Here is a 20689-nt window from a genome sequence, read left to right on the forward strand (position 1 = left end):
GGTAATCCACTGCACCCATCCTCACCTCTCTTATCTGCAACATGGCTGACACACTGGTCGCCGTGGGGAGGGGGGGGGAGAGGGCTCTGATGGAATTCCTCCATCCTTCGTTTTTGTTTTCCCCCCTCTCCCTTATCCATCCCTCCGCAATTGATCCAGTGTATGCTATTTCTGAAATGTTTCTGGCCTCCAACCGTTTGCCATGAATGAATAAGCAGGGTTTATATATTCCTGCCTGTCTCGGCAAAATACCCAGCTCGCTTCCCGGAGACCGTACGTCACACCCCGCGACGTTTAGACATGACCTGCATGATCATCGGCCTGCCTGCTTATCGTCACCCGGCAGAAGCCGGCCTGTCTCATCCATGCCTCAAATGACACAGACTCCCGCCGACTTCCCATCGCTCCCTCTCCTCCCCCTCCTCCCGTATCCACGTGCGCCCGCACGCACGCACTAACTCACGCACACAGGCATACATGCACTCCCGTCAACCCACGATGGGGATGGAGACAGGGGTTCTCTTTTCTTCTTGTCTTCCTCCTGCTCTATCATGCAGGCTTCTGCCTTGTTTTTCTCTCCATCTGCGTCCTTCATTTGTTTTCTGTTCTTTTATTTTATCTTCACAGAGGAGATTTAAATCCCTTTAACTCGCATCAGATAGAGAGACAGTGAGACAGAGAGAGAGAGGGAGATAGAGAGAGACTCTTTGTTTTGAAAGGCGCTGCATACATAGATGGGGAGATTAGCTAGAAGACAGAAGGAGGAACTTCTGTGAGGAACTCTGGGGTGATGGAAGGGAAAGTTTAGAGGAAATTAAGGCAGATTAGAGAGAGAAAGAGAGAGAGAGACAGAAAAAATATAAGCATGAAAAAATTGAATGGAAGTGTAACAGATATAGAGTGCTTGAACTTCATTCATCCTCATTATTCCTTCCTGCTTTATCAGCAGCATTTTCAGCATTGTGGGCGTCATAGCCGATGCCAATCTATTCCTCCCATCGAATCCAGAATGTGGTTTATTCGGGGGGAAGGCTTGATAGTAAGGACATGCTGCTGGCCTGAGGTCAGAAAGATAGAGAGAGAGAGAGAGAGAGAGAGAGAGAGAGAGAGAGAGAGAGAGAGAGAGAGAGAGAGAGAGAGAGAGAGAGAGAGAGAGAGAGAGAGAGTAAGCGAGAGAGAGAGAGAGAGAGTAAGAGAGAAAGCGAGATAGAGAGAGTGAGAGAGAGAGAGAGAGAGAGAGAGAGAGAGAGTAGGGGAGAGAGAGAGAGAGAGAGAGAGAGAGAGAGAGAGAGAGAGAGAGAGAGAGAGAGAGAGAGAGAGAGAGAATAGAGAGAGAGAGAGAGAGAGAGAGAGAGAGACACACACAGCAAATATAAGACGGCTAAATCCGAGGAGGTGATGGAGACTGAAAAACAACTGAATTCTTCCACAGAAAACGGCCGGTCAGCTAACCTGTTTCGCCCCTGAACCCGTTCTTTGCTCTCGCTGTGTTGTTCAACACAGGTGTTAATGACACCGCGTCCACACAATGACATTCAACCGGCCTGCACGTTGGGCCCGAGGCCTGGTAATTGACTAACCCTGGTTGAAGAATGAAGGACTGCACCACTATATAAAAAGCATTCTCCTTCGTTGACCTACAGCCACGGAAGCAAATACCTTTTCTTTAGCCAGTAGGCTTCATTTTAATCAAGCCATTTGTATTCAGTTTAGCACAACCCAATAGGTTGCACTGACATATGACTGACTCAAGATCAATAATATATATGAGAAATCATTTAGTCAATCATTTGTAAAACTGAATCATTTGGTCCGTTTTGTGTGTATGTGTGTATACACCATGTTAATTTTCTTTCCTTTCTTTCTTGTTTAGATGTTCTTGGGGGGTACAATGGGACCATCTTCGCCTATGGACAGACCTCTTCCGGGAAGACACACACCATGGAGGTAGTGTGGTGTTAAATAATTCACGTCCTGCAGAGCTCACTCACCAGGGCTCCTTAATGTCAAACACACACACACACACACACACACACACACACACACACACACACACACACACACACACACACACACACACACACACACACACACACACACACACACACACACACACACACAGCCACACACACACACACACACAAACAAATAAACACACAGTCACCCTCCCAGGTGTCTTCATATATTTCCTTCGAAGTTCTTGTCAGTGTCACCCTTACCGGGCTCTCTGGAAAACAGCCTCCCACTCCCACTAGTACCACAGCTAAGTTCAACCTCTCAGGAGGACCCGGTTGCTTTCTTACCGATGACAGTACAGTCCCTCCCCACCTTTGTGCTCCAGAAGCCAAGTGGCACCTGGCGGTCCTTTCATGCTATGCCCCTTGCCTCTCTCTGCCTCTTCCAGGGGAGGCTGCACGACCCTCAGGGCATGGGCATCATCCCCAGGATCGCAGAAGACATTTTCAAACACATATTCGCCATGGACGAAAACCTAGAGTTCCACATCAAGGTTGGCTCAAAGGCTACTACCCCCTCCTATGCCGAACGCCCACATGCTGTCCGCCTTACCCCGCGAGGGAATTGTACTGCTTGTGTAATGTGTACGCTTCCGTGCTTTCTGCTGTCTTTCTTGTTTCCAGTTGTCATCGTGTTTCTCCCATTCTAGTCTGTAATGTCTACATACCTCATAACTTCTTTATTTTCTTCTCTAGGTGTCCTATTTTGAGATCTATATGGACAAAATCCGGGACCTGCTGGATGGTGGGTTTGTGATTAATCGCCTTTCAAAAATTATAATGTGAAATGTGCATTCTGTTGCAAAGACAAAGTCGCTGTTTCCATCACTAGACACATGGAACATTAAATATGTATAGAACATCTGTTCAAGATTCTAGTACTAGGTTAAAGCTACATGGTTCATACATCTTTGCTTACAGACAGTTGGTCTCTCTAATGAACAGCTGAAAACGACAAATCACATCAAAAGGCAGCATATGTGGACGTAACTTTATAACACATGCTGTATCGCTAGTATTACTTTTAGCACTTTCAGTTTGCATATATGGTCTCCAATGAGTTTACTTGTGAAACTGTGCTAACTTTGGTAACGTAATATCCTTTATTAAATGCTAAGCAATCTACTTAGAGCCGCCGCCGCCGGCATACTGTCTGTGGACAAAGACAGTAAGCTTATTTTCAACTTACAACATCTCACCGAAGCACCACACGTTTGTGAATGGTTTCTGTTGTGAATGCAGCGATATGTACACCTTGGGTGTTTGGGAAATAAATCCTGTTAGGGATTGTGACAAGTACATGGAGGGGCAGGCAGAGAGCTGTAATGCAATGCTGTTCTGATCACATCTCTAATGAGGTCACAGCCAGACGTGATGCCCCCCCTCCCCCCCCCCTCCCTTAACCTCCCCTCCATCTGTATGCAGGGGAGCAGCTAGCGGGAGACAAGGAACATTTAGACACTTAATACCAAGGAGAGCCAGACAAGTGTGATGAACAGGACAGATAACAGCAGCACAGACCCAGACACAACAATGAGACACCCAATGCTTCTTCCGTCGAGAGTACACCTGTGCGTGCACATGCGCATGCACACATGCACATATGTGCACACCTATGTGAGCACCTGAAGGCTCCAGAGGCGTGGGAGACATTGATGGATGAGGGGTGACGATAAGGACTGGGGCGACGTGTGTGCTGTGAGTCTCTCTGACGTTGTGTCACTTCAAGCCATCGGTAAATAGAACGCAATGAGAAAGAGGATGACAGGAATTTATCGTCATTTATTTTTAAAGGTAATCTTTTAAAGGTAGATTAAAAAAAACGGAGGACGAGTAAGTGTGAATGTGTGTGCATTGCTTACATTTAGATGGCATCTGTCCTTCAGAAATAAGAGCATAATATATGTACAAATATCCAGAAATTCTCCCTCTCTCTTTGTTTTGCTTTTTCAAGTCAATCACACACACAATTTCAATGTTTCTCTTTATCTTTATCACACACACAGACACACACAATAACACATACACATGCATACCCCCACTCAACACATGCACACACACACACACACACACACACACACACACACACACACACACACACACACAGAGAGAAACACACACACAGAGAAACACACACACAGAGAAACAAACACACGCACACACTATCCATATTAATGTTTTAATCCATGCTTATACATATGCAGGCAATGCAGTGTTCCTGATAATGGCTTTTTCCTCTGCTCTCTCTTTGTCATCACAGTGACTAAAACTAACCTGTCGGTGCATGAAGACAAGCACAGAGTGCCCTATGTGAAGGTGAGCCTGACACATTGTGTGTGTGCTTTTTAGCCCGGCTGCATATTGGTGTGTGTAATTTGTGTGACATATTTGAAAGCGTGTCAATCCTCAATTGAGCACATTTGGATGTGCATAGTGCAACAATATGTGCTATTCTATGTATTCTAAATGTGTTTGGGTGAGAGAGCGAGAGAGAGAGAGAGAGAGAGAGAGAGAGAGAGAGAGAGAGAGAGAGAGAGAGAGAGAGCGAGAGAGAGAGAGAGAGAGAGAGAGGGCAATAGAGAGCAAGTCGGAAAAAAAGTGTGTGCAGTTTTGTTTGGAGGTAAGATTGCTTGTGTATGGATGCATGCATTTTTGGTTTTCATTACGAAAAGTTCACACACGAACGCACACACAATCACACATGTGTTTGCCTCCTGTGACACAGGGCTGCACGGAACGATTTGTGACAAGTCCAGAGGAAGTGATGGACGTCATTGACCAAGGCAAATCCAACCGCCATGTTGCAGTCACCAGTGAGTCATAATATCTCTCTCTCTCTCTCTCTCTCTCTCTCTCTCTCTCTCTCTCTCTCTCTCTCTCTCTCTCTCTCTCTCTCTCTCTCTCTCTCTCTCTTACACGCTCACATCCCTGGAATACTGAATGTGTTGTCCCTCGTCATACGGCGCCTGGGTTGGAAGGTACGAGATGAGGTTCAGATTAAGGCGTGAAATGACTCGCTAGCACCGCTGCCGGGTCTGTGGCTAACAAGAACTTGATCGATAGAGTCGTTAGCTTCCCTGGCATTTGTGTGACGTTCTGTATGTGGCGTTTCAATGAGATCCGTGCCCCCGTCTCCCTTGCCTCCTCTTTTTCTTGGCCTTTCCTCTTTTTTTCCACTTCTAATTGGACTGTACCCTGCCCTGTCCTTTTTCTTCACTTTGTGTTCTGTTCTGGTTTTCCCTTTCCCCTCCTCTCCTCTTCTACTATGTCCTGTCTTCCTCTTGATCCCTCTCATCCTCCTCCTCCCCTTCCTCTCCTCTCCTCCTCTTCCTTTCCTTCCTCCTCTTCCTTTCCTTCATTGTCCACTCCTCTCATCCTTGCCTCCTCCTCCTCTGTCTCTCCTCCTCCTTTCACCTCCTCCTTCTCCTCCTCCGCTCCGCTTTCTCCTTCCTTTCTTCGTCTCTGCTCTTCCTCCTCCTCCTCCTCCTCCTCCTCCTCTCCTTCTCCTCTTCATCTACTCCTACTCCTCCTTTCCTCATTGCCTCTGCCTCCTCTCCACCTCCCTTCCTCCCCCTCCTCCCCCTCCTCCTCCTCAGATATGAACGAGCACAGTTCCCGCAGCCACAGCATCTTCCTGATCAACATCAAGCAGGAGCACGTGGAGACGGAGCAGAAGATCTGCGGGAAGCTCTACCTGGTCGACCTGGCTGGCAGTGAGAAGGTAAACACAATCAAAACATTTGCAGGAGACATTTTTCTTCACCCCGTAGAGATGCTGTGCTTTCTAAAAAATGTGTCACCTTCTTTTGTACATGATATAACAAGATTTACAGCATAATAAGAAAAAACATTGTGGCCTACAAAAATATATAGGACAGCAGTGGACTATTTTCATATGCGGGGGAGTACGTTTTTTATGCCCCTATCTAAGACACTCTCCACGCGTTGTAACTCATCGAATAACCTCTGGTTAAGCTGAATATTTTAAAGCGGAACACTGCTCAGTACTATTTTTGTTAAAAAGCGTGTCGCTGACAAATTGTCAGTCTTCCACGTTAAGTCAGTTTTCATCAAATATTTGCACTATTGACATAATTTGACCGTGAATCCCTGACCCGTGGCGGTAATGGTCCAAGTTCTCCATGCTTTTTGGAACGAGAATTGAGTCGAGGGTTATATTCCTGACCTCGATTTAAACTTGCAGAACTCGTGTACGAAGAAGCACTCTCTCATATTCTAAAATAGCTCAGCGCGACGGACCCCCTTTAGGAGCATAAGTCATTAATGCAGGGTTGTGTTGATGTTCTTCACTGAAACGGAAAGTGGAAGAACATCATTAGGGGGAAGGGGGGGGGGGGGGGGGGGGGAGCATATCTGTCCATGGAAGCTAACCGGGGGATGTGTACATGCAAAAATTATTAGTGAAAGATCCAGCCGACTGGCTGAGGTGATAGGCTGACTGTAATTACTGTAAGTCTGTTTTGGGCTTAGTTCAAAAGGAAAAAAGAAATCGAAAATTCTTTAATTTCTCTTCCCTAATTACAGCAGGTGTTCTAATTACAGCATTTAAATCAGATGAACTTGAGGGGAAGGTGTACCACCTGCGGAAGGCGGGCTGATTAACATAGCACTACCTTGAATGATGAGTAGTAGACCCCCACCGCCCCAGTCTATTGATCCTTGTCAACCTGTTCCAGCGTGTCTGCCATTGCCCGTTTGTTTTCGAGGACAGAATCCTTCTGTGGGTCGCCCCAGGGTGGGCTTAGAAAAGAGGTACAATTCGAGATGGAACCCAACAACAAAGCGGAAAGTAATTGCTTCCAAAGTGAAAAACAAATCTCCATGAATCCGTCTCGTGCTAAGAGAAAAATCAATTGTGCACCTCGACGTGGCTCATAAGCGCTGGATCAACAGAGTGCAACCTCAGCAGCCGCACAAGCACACAACTAGGCCACGGACGCCATTGCTCCATTTCAGTGGAAGGGTGTATCGCATTGATGCTATTGATGTGGAAGTTAAAAGTGTGTCCCGTGAGACAAAACATTTAACCAGGTTTGCTTAGAGCAGCTGAAGGCCATTCTCCCTTTATAGTTGCTGACTGCGTGCGCTTTCCGCACTAATAACCGTGGCTGATGCTACCTACACAACCACCCGTGTTGTTCCCATAGGGGCGACACACGAAGAGAGATGCGCTCTAGTAACTCCATAGAATTTGAAGCCACACAGAATGCCTTCACTGCCCACATACAGTAAGTGTATGGAAGCCACTGTCACACATCGCACGAGCAGTGCGATGATGTCATTTGCCATTTACACATCCTTTTCTCTCTCGGTCGTTGCTCCTGTTCCCTTCTCTGTTTCTGTCAACACGATGCTATCCTGCTGTACACTGATTGGTGCGCTGCTATTCGGAGAGCGACTTGACATCCAGCCTGAGCTGCGGGGGCTGTGTGTGTTTGTGACAGGTCAGCAAGACGGGAGCAGAGGGAGCAGTGCTGGATGAGGCCAAGAACATCAACAGGTCTCTGTCCGCCCTGGGGAACGTCATCTCTGCCTTGGCTGAGGGCACGGTAATCAGAGAGCCCCTGCTTCCTTCCCCTTGTCCTATACTTCCCTCTTTCTTTCAGGCTCCTGCCTAGCTCCTCCCTCCCTTCCTTCCCTCTGTCTGGCTCCTGCCTAGCTCTGTCCTTCCTTCCTTCCTTCCTTGCTTTCTTCCTTTCTTCCTTCCTTCCCTCTGTCTGGCTCCTGCCTAGCTCCACCCTATCTTCCTTCCTTCCTACCATCCTTCCTTCCTTCCTTCCTTCCTTCCTTCCTTCCTTCCTTCCTTCCTTCCTTCCTTCCTTCCTTCCTTCCTTCCTTCCTTTCTATCCGTCTCGTTCCTATCTAAAGTGACTAGACTGCCTCCAGCAAGTCCCTTTCAAGGTTTAATTCTGTGTTTTCATTGAGAGAGGGAGAGAGAGTGCTCACACTGACGGCAGCAGTAACTGTAAACGGTGCTGTCAGCAATGTTTCAATAGGAACCTTTCTGAATATAATACTATGATGTTAATTTTGCATGGAAATGTTTTGCTTGTGTGGATCCATTCACACCAGCAGTCAGGTCATGCACAAAACCACGCAGCCCTTGTCACGCTGATATTCCAGTTACATCTTCTAATTCCAACCCGGTATCACGCGATTGCGTGCTCCTGCGCACGAACGTTAATCTATTGAAGCGTGTTCCAGAGCACGATAGTCCGACTTTTTGCGTGTTACACAGAACGAAATGTAAACCAATGCATTCTGAATGGGAGTGTTCTAAGACAATTAACGTGCTCCACAAAACGGTACGAGAGAGAGGGAGGGACAGAGAGAGAGAGCGAGAGAGGCTTCAGAAAGGGTGTGCGCAGATAGTACAGTGCACACTAGTTATGTTTATGCCAAAACCACAAATGCTATATGTATATATATATATTGCCTATATATATGTATAGGCTATATATATAATTAGGCTATAATTATATTATTTAGCGTGTAATGAGACAATCTAGAGCCAAATTGTCGAAGATGCCCGAGAATCTTCGGGGATATCAGCATGGGAAATCTGCGAATCAGACCCATGAACCTATAAAGAAAGACGTCATCTCAAGCGGGAGAGAACGTTTGCGGTGCTGGTTTGTGTCACGTAAGTACAGGGCTCTCATGTCTCATGCATTCGGCGTGAGACACACGCAATTCAACCCATGCACACGCTCGAACCTGTGCCGTGTTCCAATACCCGTACTGTCCGTACTTACTAGCCAAAATTTGAGTAAGATCCGGCGAAAAGAAGTATACTTCAAAGACCCGGATGCCGTACTCAAAACGGGCTAATCCTGAAGTGTGGATCGAAGGACACTCCCCGTACTCAACGGCAGCCATCTTAGCTACGTAGCGGAAGAGGCGGAGCCAGGCTGAGCCAAAGTCGGCGCATTTTCCACATAGCCTGCATTAATAGAGTGGCGAAGTCACGCCCCTTCCGGTAGGGCTCATGGGACCTATGAGATCGAAAAATATGAATGGGTGTCAATGGAGAGAAAATAATTATTTTCTGGTCCCGGTCTTTATATGCCCTGGATTACACATATGTTGTTTGTGGATTTAAAGGATAATTTTTCATGCAAAGAGTTCGACCGTTTATTGTGCAATTGTTCAGATAAAGGCTGTTGAGAAAACACAACGAGAAAGACTACACGGCTCGTATGTGACGTCACGCTCCCTGCGACTGGCGTGGAGAAGACCGACAATCTTCCCATCGGCATAACTGAAACTCTGCACGTGCCCCGACTTATAATGGTTTTCACCTCTTTCGATGCTTTTATCCTCCCCTTGGAAAAAGCGGTGAAGTGGGGCAGAGAGATCGCCATCTCTGTGCCGAGTTCCAAGGGCGGGTGTGGTGACGTATATCATATGCGTCTAGAGCAGCGAAGAGCTGTAGTTCACAAAGCGGCCTCACATAAAACCTAAAATTATCAAACTTCTTCACGAACATTTTTAGTTTTCTTTGCATGAAAAATTATCATTTAAATCCACAAACAACATATGTGTAATCCAGGGCATATAAAGACTGGGACCAGAAAATTATTATTTTCTCTCCATTGACACCCATTCATATTTTTCGATCTCATAGGTCCCATGAGCCCTACCGGAAGGGGCGTGACTTCGCCACTCTATAGAGTCATTTTGTAGTTTTTATAGTTTTTATAGCTGCTAGGCGTAAAGAGTTCACCGTTCAAAGCGGGATGTTTATTGCGGGGGAGTATTGAATCTTTACTGTCTTTCATTGTACAACACAATCATCTAATAATTATTCATAACGCTCTTCCATCTCCTTGGCTGCATTAAGACGAGGCTCGGGTCAGAGCAAAGATCGGGATCCACACATGATAAGGGATAAAGTTAATAATTATTAGATGATTGTGTTGTACAATGAAAGACAGTAAAGATTCAATATGAATGGCAAAATAAGGATGGGATTTTATTTGAACAATAAAATATGTGTTGGGCAAATTATAGAGAGGCTGAGATTATAGATTTCATATTCAAAAGGCGAAGGGGTGAAAAAATGTAAGAAATATATTTAAGAAATATAGGCCTACTCAAAGCCCAAATCATTGATATCATACCCTATCCAATAATAAAGAAATTTGAATTTGAAATGGTAACAATTCCGTTAAATCCTCGTCCTCGTTTTGAACGCCTCACTCATGGCCGATCAGTGTGTGTTCTTTCTGATTAGCTCTTAATTGAGATCACCTGTCACGCACCCCTTTAAAGGTGAACACAATTTGACTGAACAGCCCAGACAAATATTGCTACCAACATGGCACTTCGAAACAGACCACCGCAGTGAGTAAAAGTTATTTTCCTTTATTAAATGTTGACGTTTTTGGGCTGTCTCCTCAGACACAAGCCATCAGTATCCCTGCTCTTTGCACCTTGACATGCATGTCGCTGCTGTTTGTTAACCTAGCTTTGCTGATTTGTATCTTGTGGTGTGTGTGTTTTTCTTAACAGGTGTTAGATGACTGACAAGATCTATGGGGGGGCCCCCTTTGGGCCCCCCCATAACAACTTAGTCTTCAAAGGAATCTAGTGCCATGGGACTCCAGTGTCTTCAAAACATCCTCGGAATACATGTGTATGAATGGTCCACCGAATGGTTGATCTGGAAGCCACCACGGTCCACGCAGTAATCTGCTGCGTGGGCCGTAGTGGCTTCCAGAGCCATCTTTCGGTCTTAGCAGGCTACGGGTTTCTGAAGAAGCCTGCTTTACGTAGCATTGGAGTACAAATATTGTGCAAAATGCTCATGTAATTGCACTAGCACTAGTAACCTGTAGATTAGCTTAGTTTAACGTCATTCCGTGCTGTCTCTGTCAAATGTGCAAAAGTCCACAAGGCCCTCTGGTAAACCACGTTGGAACACCCCTGGACAAGGTGATTAGTCACACTGGGTGTGTGCTAAAGTTTTGTTCCATTTTTCACTAGTTGGTTAAGGTTTGGTAGAATTGTTTGGATGCTAGCGACGTGATGGCGTATGTACAAGAGCCTACCGTGGCCAGGCCACAGTTGCGACGGTCACGGCCAGATGGCCTAGTGTGAGTGCAACCTTGATTGCATTTGTATGCTGTTTACCATTGGATGTTTATGCAATTTGGCTTAATTCATCCGCAGTAAAGCTGCATTTGACTATTCCAGGGTCGTTTTGTACAGGCTTTCAATTGACCATGTTGACTAGTTTGTGGGATTTTTTTTTATTTATTTTTTTTACCCTTGCTTACAATCCAACGGTTGTGACCACTTATGCAACTGGGCTGTGAACCTTGCAATTCTAGTTGCATATTTGTACACGCAAGCTTGTCCATTTCTATCGCCATCACTAACACTAGCTTCAGCATTTCCTTGTAGGCCATTAGCTGACTTGTGTATTGGAGCGATGATTTGGGTATTTTAAGATGCTTGAAAACCTAAAGTAAAGCAAAATGCGTGTCTGGTGTGCAAGAGCCAATTTGTTGGCTTGCAGTAGTCGAGGAGTTGCCGTAGGTCGTAAGCCATCTGGAGGTTGTGGCAATGGAGGCTTGTGGTAGATCTGCCATCCAAGAAAGGTTAATTCTTCTGAAGCATGATTAATAGTTTAGTAATTTAATCTATTCATATAGAACTATAAAATAAGGAATGAAAATAACAAACATTCCCGCCTCTTCACCCCGTATCAGTCATTTTGCGTGCCAAATCTACCGCAGTTGTGGCATGGTCGAGGTTCTTTCTGTCTGTCTGACTGGGGGAATCGTCCTCTATCCCTGTTGGACTGGGGGAATCTTTCTCGTTCCCTGGCCATTTCCTTCTTCTCGTCAGCCAGGAATCGAATCGAGACTTCTTCATCTCGATCCACCTTTTCTCCGAACTCCTTGATCTCTGCCATTGTGCAGCTACAGTTGTCCCAGCTGGGAAGCCTTGCCTTTACTCCCCTTCGGATCTCCGGCAGTACCTGCTGGAGATACATGGTCTTCAAAGGCAAGTCCTGTGACTGGTATTGTTGTCCAGTTGACTTGTGCCCTGGAGTGAACTGGTCCAGACCCTCGTCTTCCTTCTGCAAACGAGTGACTCTAGCCCAGCTTCTAGGACTCTAGCCTAGACCAAAGGCCTTATTCAACAAACAAATTCAATAGTTTCATATGGCGTATATTCAGTGATCATTGAGCTCTCAATCACTAATACAGGTCCTCACTTCGTCAAGCTCTTAATGACACAACTTCATTACTCAGCAAATGTAGTGCAGCCTAATAGTAAAACAAATAATAATAATCAGTTATGCGTGTAGATTATTTTAAGATTACTTTCTTGTTCTTTTCTCTTGGTCGAGAGTGTGGAATGAGATTCAGTCACCGTTGATTCCCACGTGGTGCATAGAGATGCGCTGGTTCAGCCGCGTTGTGGATGCGGGTCCCTCAGCAGGGCAGGCGTTGATCAGACTTCTTCCCAGGCAGGGCGCGCGGTCTTCTCGATCACAGGGCAATCTTCAGAGGCAATCGTCTTCTCACTCCTCTCTTCAAGACGGTGTCACGGCACCAAATGTTAGACTCTGCGTTGTGTATTTTCAGTCGTAGTAGTAATTCTTGAAGTCGAAATCAAAGCAACTTGACAGGTTGGGTTGAGGGTTGAATAGATGGTTTATTCCATGATGTAATACAGCGAGATACAGACTTAGGTTGAATAATCTATAGTGGACCCGGTGGTCGATGACTTGTTCCTTGGCTGTCGAACCCTCTTCTCGTCGAACCAAAGGGTTGGGGCGAGTATAATAAAAAAAGGGGATATATGAATAACACGGAAACAGACGCACTCTCAGCACTGATAAGGTATCTGGCCCTGGCCATGTCCCGGAGGACCAGGTCGGTTCAACCTTGTTGAGACATAACGATGGCAGAACACCCCGTCAGTATGAGAGGCCCTGGCTTGTCCCTAGACTAGAAATGTGAACAACAGAGACACTAAAATACACCAACATTCTACACTGCCTATCAAAAGAGACTTCTAAAACATATCTGCTAGAACAGTTCCTATACTTTTTGTATAATTTGGTCATGCTGCAAATTTACTTTTTGTAGTTGCTCCATATTTAGTTCTTTGACAGCCTCACCTGCTAGAAAAGTCTATTCAAATCGGCTAAATATAATGAACTAAATTAATAGCCATGAAATGTTGTCACTCATACTAATGGCAAATACCCTCTTTCAGTTGGTGGTTCAACACTGATGTCTCTCTAGGCTTGAGGGAGAGCTCACAAGTAAATTACACGAATGTCCTGGAGCAATTGGGAATACACTTTTATTTAGTCTACCTGACCAGGGACATCTTTGAACTATAGGTCACCTAACCCAAACTTTTCACTCTTGTTGGGTTGTCCTTTTCTCTTGTTTTAACCCGAAAGGGCTGAAATATCAACATTTCAGGTATTCTGTTTGGATAATGTGCAAAACTTGTGACTTCACTAATAAAAAAAATTAACGAATGTATTTTTCTTAATGTGGTTAAACTATTTAAAGATTTGTATGCAAAATATTTCTGCTCAATTTGTGGTCAATGAAACTGAAATTTTTTAATTTGATAAAACACAACTATGGGTTAAAGGTATTTGCTTTGGGCATCTTTTGATATTTTTAGAATCTAGCTCCATTGCCGTTAGAAATGGTGTCTCCCAGTACTGCAAAGTGCTTCCACAAGTTTAAAAAAGAATGGGCAGAAAAGGAACTGCCAACTAAATCTATTTAACATGGGTAGAAAGTTTCCATGGCTCTTGGCTGCTGGTTCCCAACACAGCTCCACTGTTAGCCTGTGACCTTGCATTTAATTTTTTTTGACTTTTGGTGACTTTCACAAAAGAGAAATGAACTGGTTAATACAATAAACAAGACATTTCATGGTACCATTTTGAACTGTTTGTGGATATTGCATTAAATCCATATGCTTGAAACTTTTCAATAATGCATATCAACGAAACAATGGAATGAAATAAATAGTTCAAGCAATTTGTGGGACTTGGCTGCTTTTACATTATTACTCATTTTGGGGGTTATTTCAGTCTCTCCAACCTGCAGGTCGTGCGAAGAATCATGTGAATGGGAATATTCTATAAATGTCTTGATATCATCTTTCGTCTCAACACTTCTGCTGCAGCCGCTGTTGAAGCGTATGAGTCCTTTGAGACCCCCTTTGATAAAAGGGGTTCTCAAATGTTGACCCTCAGTCACCTATTGCATCACTTCCTTTAGGGCTTCGGCCTCCTAATTGATCATTATAGTATAATTGAATGCCCTCTTTCATATATATGATACCTCCACCACTGGGACGTGGCAACAATTCTCCAAATCCATATGGGGGGATGCTTGTGGACAGTAGGGGTGTATACTCGACATAAATAGGAAGCAAACTCATCTCACAAATGAGTAATGACATCTCACAAATATTTAATAAATTGTTTCAATTTATAATAATCCAAAATCCGTTGGCTTTTTGTCGAGGGAATCCAGGGCGACGCTCACTTCCGGGTTGGCCAACATACGTCATCCCTCCACCACTCTACTGTAAAAACACATGTTCAAGTTGAATGAGAATAATAATAATAATTCTGCCATAGTATTTATTTAAGGGGGGGGGGATACAAGTCTTTTGGCCATTTGTAGTGTTGATCAGCAGAGAAATAATTTGTCCGCAAAGACGGTGACGTCGCTTAGCAACGGTAGACGCTGGGGTAGACAAGTCACCGGACTACTACCCATGCAAGTGAACGGAGCGTTCCACGGCATTGAGAAGACCCGTGTAATAAAGGCCTATAATATTTCTGTTTATGGCATAGATTTCTCCTCAGATTAGGCCAATAAACCAATGGTAAAATAAAAATAAAAACGCTCGATCAAAGGCCCGGCCCGAGTATAGTGGTGGGAAATATCGGCCACGCCCGGCCCGCGTCGGGCTCGGGCTCGGGCAGAGAATCTAAACACTGACTGGAACTACTTAGCAGGTGTCTGTAGGGCTATATCAGGAGTTAATGCACGCACTGCAGCCAATCAGAATCAGAGTATTCCCCCAGACCGTGGTCTAAACAATATTATTCACGAGTTATAAACAACCCCTACACATCAATATTAATGATAACCCTGTGGAAATTGACATAAGTGAGAGACACAATTTCGCACGTTGAGCACACAGTTGTGTGACTCGTTTATTTAGTAAGAGAGAAACGGGAAATCAAAACGTGCTGAAGGTAAACAAATCCCGCATGGGCTCTGATATGGAGTCAGTTTCCTGCCATAATTCAAACCTGAAAAAAAAAGTTTCAAAGGCTTGTAAGTCTGGGTTTGAAAACTCAACACCTTGCAATAAAGGTTTTGCAACACTGAAAAAAGAGATTATAACCTGAAAAAAAAAAAAAAAAAAAATTCAAACATCTGTAAACATGATTTTGTGTTCTATTTGATCTTCTTCATCATTTTCACCAACACATTTTCAAAGTTCAAACAATTTCACCAGCGCATTTGCAGAGCTTCAAATCTGGCACTGTTCTAACAGTGTATTTCATTGTTGCCCGGTTTTGAAACCTTGTAAATGGGATTCTGCAAACAGGTGTTCATACATTGAGAAATACGTTTTGAAAGGTTGAATATTTAGTTTTAAAAACTTGTAAAGGTGTACGTTTACGACATTACAACGTATTTTTTCAGAACTGACTTTTCAGCACTGACTTTTCAGAGATTTGACCACACAGGCGCAAGCTTTGAGTCACGTGAATATTGGCAGCGTTCTGACGCCACTCGTTTTGAAACTCCTGACAGTCGAATCTGAAAACGTTCCTGGGGGCGGGACCATTTAGCTCTAAACCTATTGGTTGCTCTCGGCTGACGTACATTCCCATCACAGTGCTATGCCGATGACACAAATAACAAGCGACTTTCGCGGTTGATTTTGATTTCCATTTTCTGGAACCATGGCTGTTTCCCAAAGTGAAGGCTGCAGCCTTGCTAGGACGCGTCCTTGCTAGTCGCGTCCTATGGAGATGAGACTCTGGTTCCAGAAAATGGAAATCAAAATCAACCGCGAAATCAACCCGTTGTTATTCGTGTCATCGGCAGAGCACTGTCAATCACGAACAGCCCGGTGAACGGCACATGTGATTGGAATGTACGTCAGCTGAGAGCAACCAATAGGTTTAGAGCTAAATGGTCCCGCCCCCAGGAACGTTTTCAGATTCGACTGTCACGCCTCGTGCCCACTGCACCGTCAGTCAACGGACGTGGGAAGGCGTGGCTGACGGATGGGGGAGTAGTCTTTGCAGAGGCATCCGTCAGCCAATCAAATCGCTTCGCCGGGTTCTTCCCGCTTCTTCCTGCTTGTTGCGATGCAAGATTACCCGCTTTCCCGCTTTCCAGTATCGTCAGAGCCCGAGTCGCGTCACAGTGCTTAAATTTGCATACGCGATCTGATTGGATGACGGAACCGTCGCTGCCGAAAAAGTTGAACATTTTTCAACTTTCTGACGGTGGCGAACGCTCCAACTGAACGGACGGATCCACAATGCATTGCGCGTCCGTCCCCATTCAAAGTCAATGGGCAACGGTCAACTGACGGAGGTAGTGGGCACGGGGCGTCAGGAGTTTCAAAACGAGTGGCGTCAGAACACTGCCAATATTCACGTGACTCAAAGCTTGCGCTCAAATCTCTGAAAAGTCAGTGCTGAAAAGTTTTTAAAACTAAATATCCAACCTTTCAAAACGTATTTCTCAATGTATGAACACCTGTTTGCAGAATCCCATTTACAAGGTTTCAAAACCGGGCAACAATGAAATACACTGTTAGAACAGTGCCAGATTTGAATCTCTGCAAATGCGCTGGTGAAATTGTTTGAACTTTGAAAATGTGTTGGTGAAAATGATGAAGAAGATAAAATAGAACACAAAATCATGTTTACAGATGTTTGAATTTTTTTTTTTTTTTTTTTCAGGTTATAATCTCTTTTTTCAGTGTTGCAAAACCTTTTTTACAAGGTGTTGAGTTTTCAAACCCAGACTTACAAGCCTTTGAAACTTTTTTTTTCAGGTTTGAATTATGGCAGGAAACTGACTCCATACTCTGACGTCATGAGACGCTCGTAATCCTTAAAAGGGACAGCGATCCCTGAACCACCAAGACAGTAAACGACATGCCTAACACAATTGAAAGAACAACACATAACAAAATACTGTAGGTGAATTATGTTACACTCACTACAACCCATTAAATACGGTATGATTTCTAGATGTCATGGCAACGTCCGCTCGCGACACTGGACTTGCGATCGAGGCATCGACGCGGACGTTCATTCACATAGCCAAACACAAGAGAATAGATGGCTAGATAAATGGCTTTATAAAATAAACATCAAGACATACAATTCTAAAAAGAACAGATGAAGCAGCTACCCTTTTTTCCTTCGCGGTTTGCCTACAGAGCAGCGCACCTGCATTTAATATAGGCCTATCCGTGTATTGTCACAATTTCTCAGTATCAAAGGTGAAAGTAGAAACGGGTGACCAAAAGCTGTCATTTGTTAGTTATCACAGACAATTTTCAACAATGAATGATCTGTACGGAGCTCCATGAGGGACATTAGGGAGAACGCTCCCGGACAGAACCTTAGTTTGGAAGTCATGCTTGTGACACGACAAATAGCCTACTTCCAATTGAAATACAAAATTTAGAAAATAGGCCTACGTGTCCCTGATCACGTTTCAATAGATTAAATAACGTGACAGTGTCACGTATTTTCGTGAGACCATACCCGTACTTCCATGAGTATACTTAAAGGAAGTATACTATCCGCACTATCTACTACGTTATTTTTTCAGATGTGAGTGCTGTTCCAAATCGAGTACTCCGTGGTGCACTAATCGGAAATTACGATCACGACTGCCGCCGTGGCTACTCCCCCGCAATAAACATCCCGCTTTGAACGGTGAACTCTTTACGCCTAGCAGCTATAAAAACTATAAAAACTACAAAATTACTCTATTAATGCAGGCTATGTGGAAAATGCGCCGACTTTGGCTCAGCCTGGCTCCGCCTCTTCCGCTACGTAGCTAAGATGGCTGCCGTTGAGTTCGGGGAGTGTCCTTCGATCCACACTTCAGGATTAGCCCGTTTTGAGTACGGCATCCGGGTCCTTGAAGTATACTTCTTTTCGCCAGATCTTACTCAAATTTTGGCTAGTAAGTACGGACAGTACGGGTATTGGAACACGGCACAGGTTTGAGCGTGTGCATGGGTTGAATTGCGTGTGTCTCACGCCGAATGCATGAGACATGAGAGCCCTGTACTTACGTGACACAAACCAGCACCGCAAACGTTCTCTCCCGCTTGAGATGACGTCTTTCTTTATAGGTTCATGGGTCTGATTCGCCGATTTCCCATGCTGATATCCCCGAAGATTCTCGGGCATCTTCGACAATTTGGCTATAGATTGTCTCATTACACGCTAAATAATATAATTATAGCCTAATTATATATATAGCCTATACATATATATAGGCAATATATATAATTAGGCAATATATATATATATATATACATATAGCATTTGTGGTTTTGGCATAAACATAACTAGGGTGCACTGTACTATCTGCGCACACCCTTTCTGAAGCCTCTCTCGCTCTCTCTCTCTCTCTCTGTCCCTCCCTCTCTCTCTTTCTCTCTCTCTCGTACCGTTTTGTGGAGCACGTTAATTGTCTTAGAACACTCCCATTCAGAATGCATTGGTTTACATTTCGTTCTGTGTAACACGCAAAAAGTCGGACTATCGTGCTCTGGAACACGCTTCAATAGATTAACGTTCGTGCGCAGGAGCACGCAATCGCGTGATACCGGGTTGCTAATTCACCTTCTCAAGGGTGGATAACCAACTTTAAAGGCACGCCACATTGCTATAAATATGTGTTGAGGGTCGGTATTTGCTAATTAGTGCTAATTAAGGCTAGTTCTTGCTCGCAGCCCAGTTTTTATAGATCATACATTTTCAGGAAGCCCTTGTCAAATGTGCACTGCGAGGAGCTTCAGGGCCCGATGGTAAACAGCTAGTTATTATCTATCTATCATATGCTGTATGTCATCACTATAATAACTATAATCCAACAACTTGACAACTCACAATGTGTTAGTTAGATTGAGCCCCTCCCAGTGAGTAGGTGGGAGACTTTCAGAATTCCGTAAATAACGTAGTTCTATCCCCTCTAACTGGCTGTGGAAGTGTGTGATTTTATTGATGACGTTATTTAAATCCCTATCAATCAGCATTGAGTTTTTTGACATCAGATCTGTAGCATTGAATACAGATCTGTCCAGTCCTGTTTAAGCTGAGTTGAGATATTGCACATTCCACCCTCAGGTTATAATACCAATCCATAATCTCATAACTCTCTGTACTTTACTCTACACACTTTATGAACCATTTCCCTCTGCCCTTCTTCCAGCTTATTATCTCCTAATTAAACCACTCGGCCTTCCAACAGCCTCATTAGCAACGTTAACGTTATCAGTGGTTCCACATCAAACTTTGTTTGACGATTTCAGATGGTGGTTGTTGTTTTGGTAGCCGAAAAGTTGGCCATCAACGTCTCGATAATTAATCAAAGACATGTTTGTTCTGTAGCCTGCAGGCTCCTGTGAGGACTGAGTGAAATAGAGAAAAAAATTCTCAATGTTCGGTTCAAAGCCAGCCACTTCAAATGAGCAAGTTCCGATGGTTGCTTTTCTTTTTCTCTTTGCTCTGCGTTTTGGGTTGATTGTGAGTTTGTATTGAATTTTCTAGGATTTCATTATTGTATTCCTTGGATTCTTAACTTCTCTTTGCTGTTTGTTTCTCTCTATCACTGTCTCTTTCTCTATACGTCTCTCCCTCCCTTTGTTCCTCCAATTTTCTGTCTCTCTATCTACCTCTCTCTTTCACTGTGTATATCTCTGTCTCTGACTCTCTGTCTCTCTCTCCCTCTGTTCTTCCACCTCTGTCTCTATCTGTGTCTCTCTATCTCTCTCTCCCTCCACCTCTCTCTCTCTCTCTCTCTCTCTCTCTCCCTCTCTCTCTCTCTCTCTCTCTCTCTCTCTCTCTCTCTCTCTCCCTCTGTTCCTTCACCTCTCTGTCTCTTCTATCTCTCTCTCCCTCCACCTCTCTCTCTCTCTCTCTCTCTCTCTCTCTCTCTCTCTCTCTCTCTCTCCCTCTCCCGTCGTTCATATCGCTGTCTCTTCTATCCCTCTCCCTCCGCTATCTCCCTCCACGTCTCCCTCCCTCTCTCTCTCTTTCTCTCTCTCTCTCTAGAAAACCCACGTGCCGTACCGGGACAGCAAGATGACTCGCATCCTGCAGGACTCGCTGGGCGGGAACTGTCGCACCACCATGTTCATCTGCTGCTCTCCCTCCAGCTACAACGACGTGGAGACCAAGTCCACGCTCATGTTTGGCCAGCGGTAAATAAATCAAACAACGAACAACCTCTATCCACGGCGCCGGCCCTTTGCGGCAGGGCTTTGTTCTACATGGCTCGGACCAGGCGGGGTGTGAGACAGCCGGTGTACACCCTACAGCAGGGGGGAGGCTTAGCGGAGATGCGAGGGGTATTTACAACTGTTAG

The 20689-nt window shown here is 44.6% G+C and overlaps 1 protein-coding gene and 1 long non-coding RNA gene across 2 annotated transcripts in view; both read left to right on the forward strand.

The window, feature by feature from the left end:
- The first annotated feature begins 1528 nt into the window (after positions 1-1528).
- kif5ab (kinesin family member 5A, b) overlaps positions 1529-20689 on the forward strand; it is a 54963-nt gene continuing 35802 nt past the window's right edge. The window contains exons 1-9 of the mRNA XM_060069966.1: positions 1529-1550; positions 1874-1947; positions 2405-2509; positions 2712-2760; positions 4276-4331; positions 4741-4828; positions 5612-5736; positions 7481-7585; positions 20377-20525. Coding sequence (XP_059925949.1) covers positions 1529-1550; positions 1874-1947; positions 2405-2509; positions 2712-2760; positions 4276-4331; positions 4741-4828; positions 5612-5736; positions 7481-7585; positions 20377-20525 — 773 coding nt within the window. The remainder of the gene's footprint in view (positions 1551-1873; positions 1948-2404; positions 2510-2711; positions 2761-4275; positions 4332-4740; positions 4829-5611; positions 5737-7480; positions 7586-20376; positions 20526-20689) is intronic.
- On the forward strand, positions 10326-11287 carry LOC132470514 (uncharacterized). Its single transcript, XR_009528658.1, has 2 exons — positions 10326-10683; positions 10974-11287. It is a non-coding gene; the product is annotated as an uncharacterized LOC132470514 (long non-coding RNA).

Source organism: Gadus macrocephalus, chromosome 13 (genome assembly GCF_031168955.1).
Source record: "Gadus macrocephalus chromosome 13, ASM3116895v1".
Taxonomy (NCBI): Eukaryota; Metazoa; Chordata; class Actinopteri; order Gadiformes; family Gadidae; genus Gadus; species Gadus macrocephalus.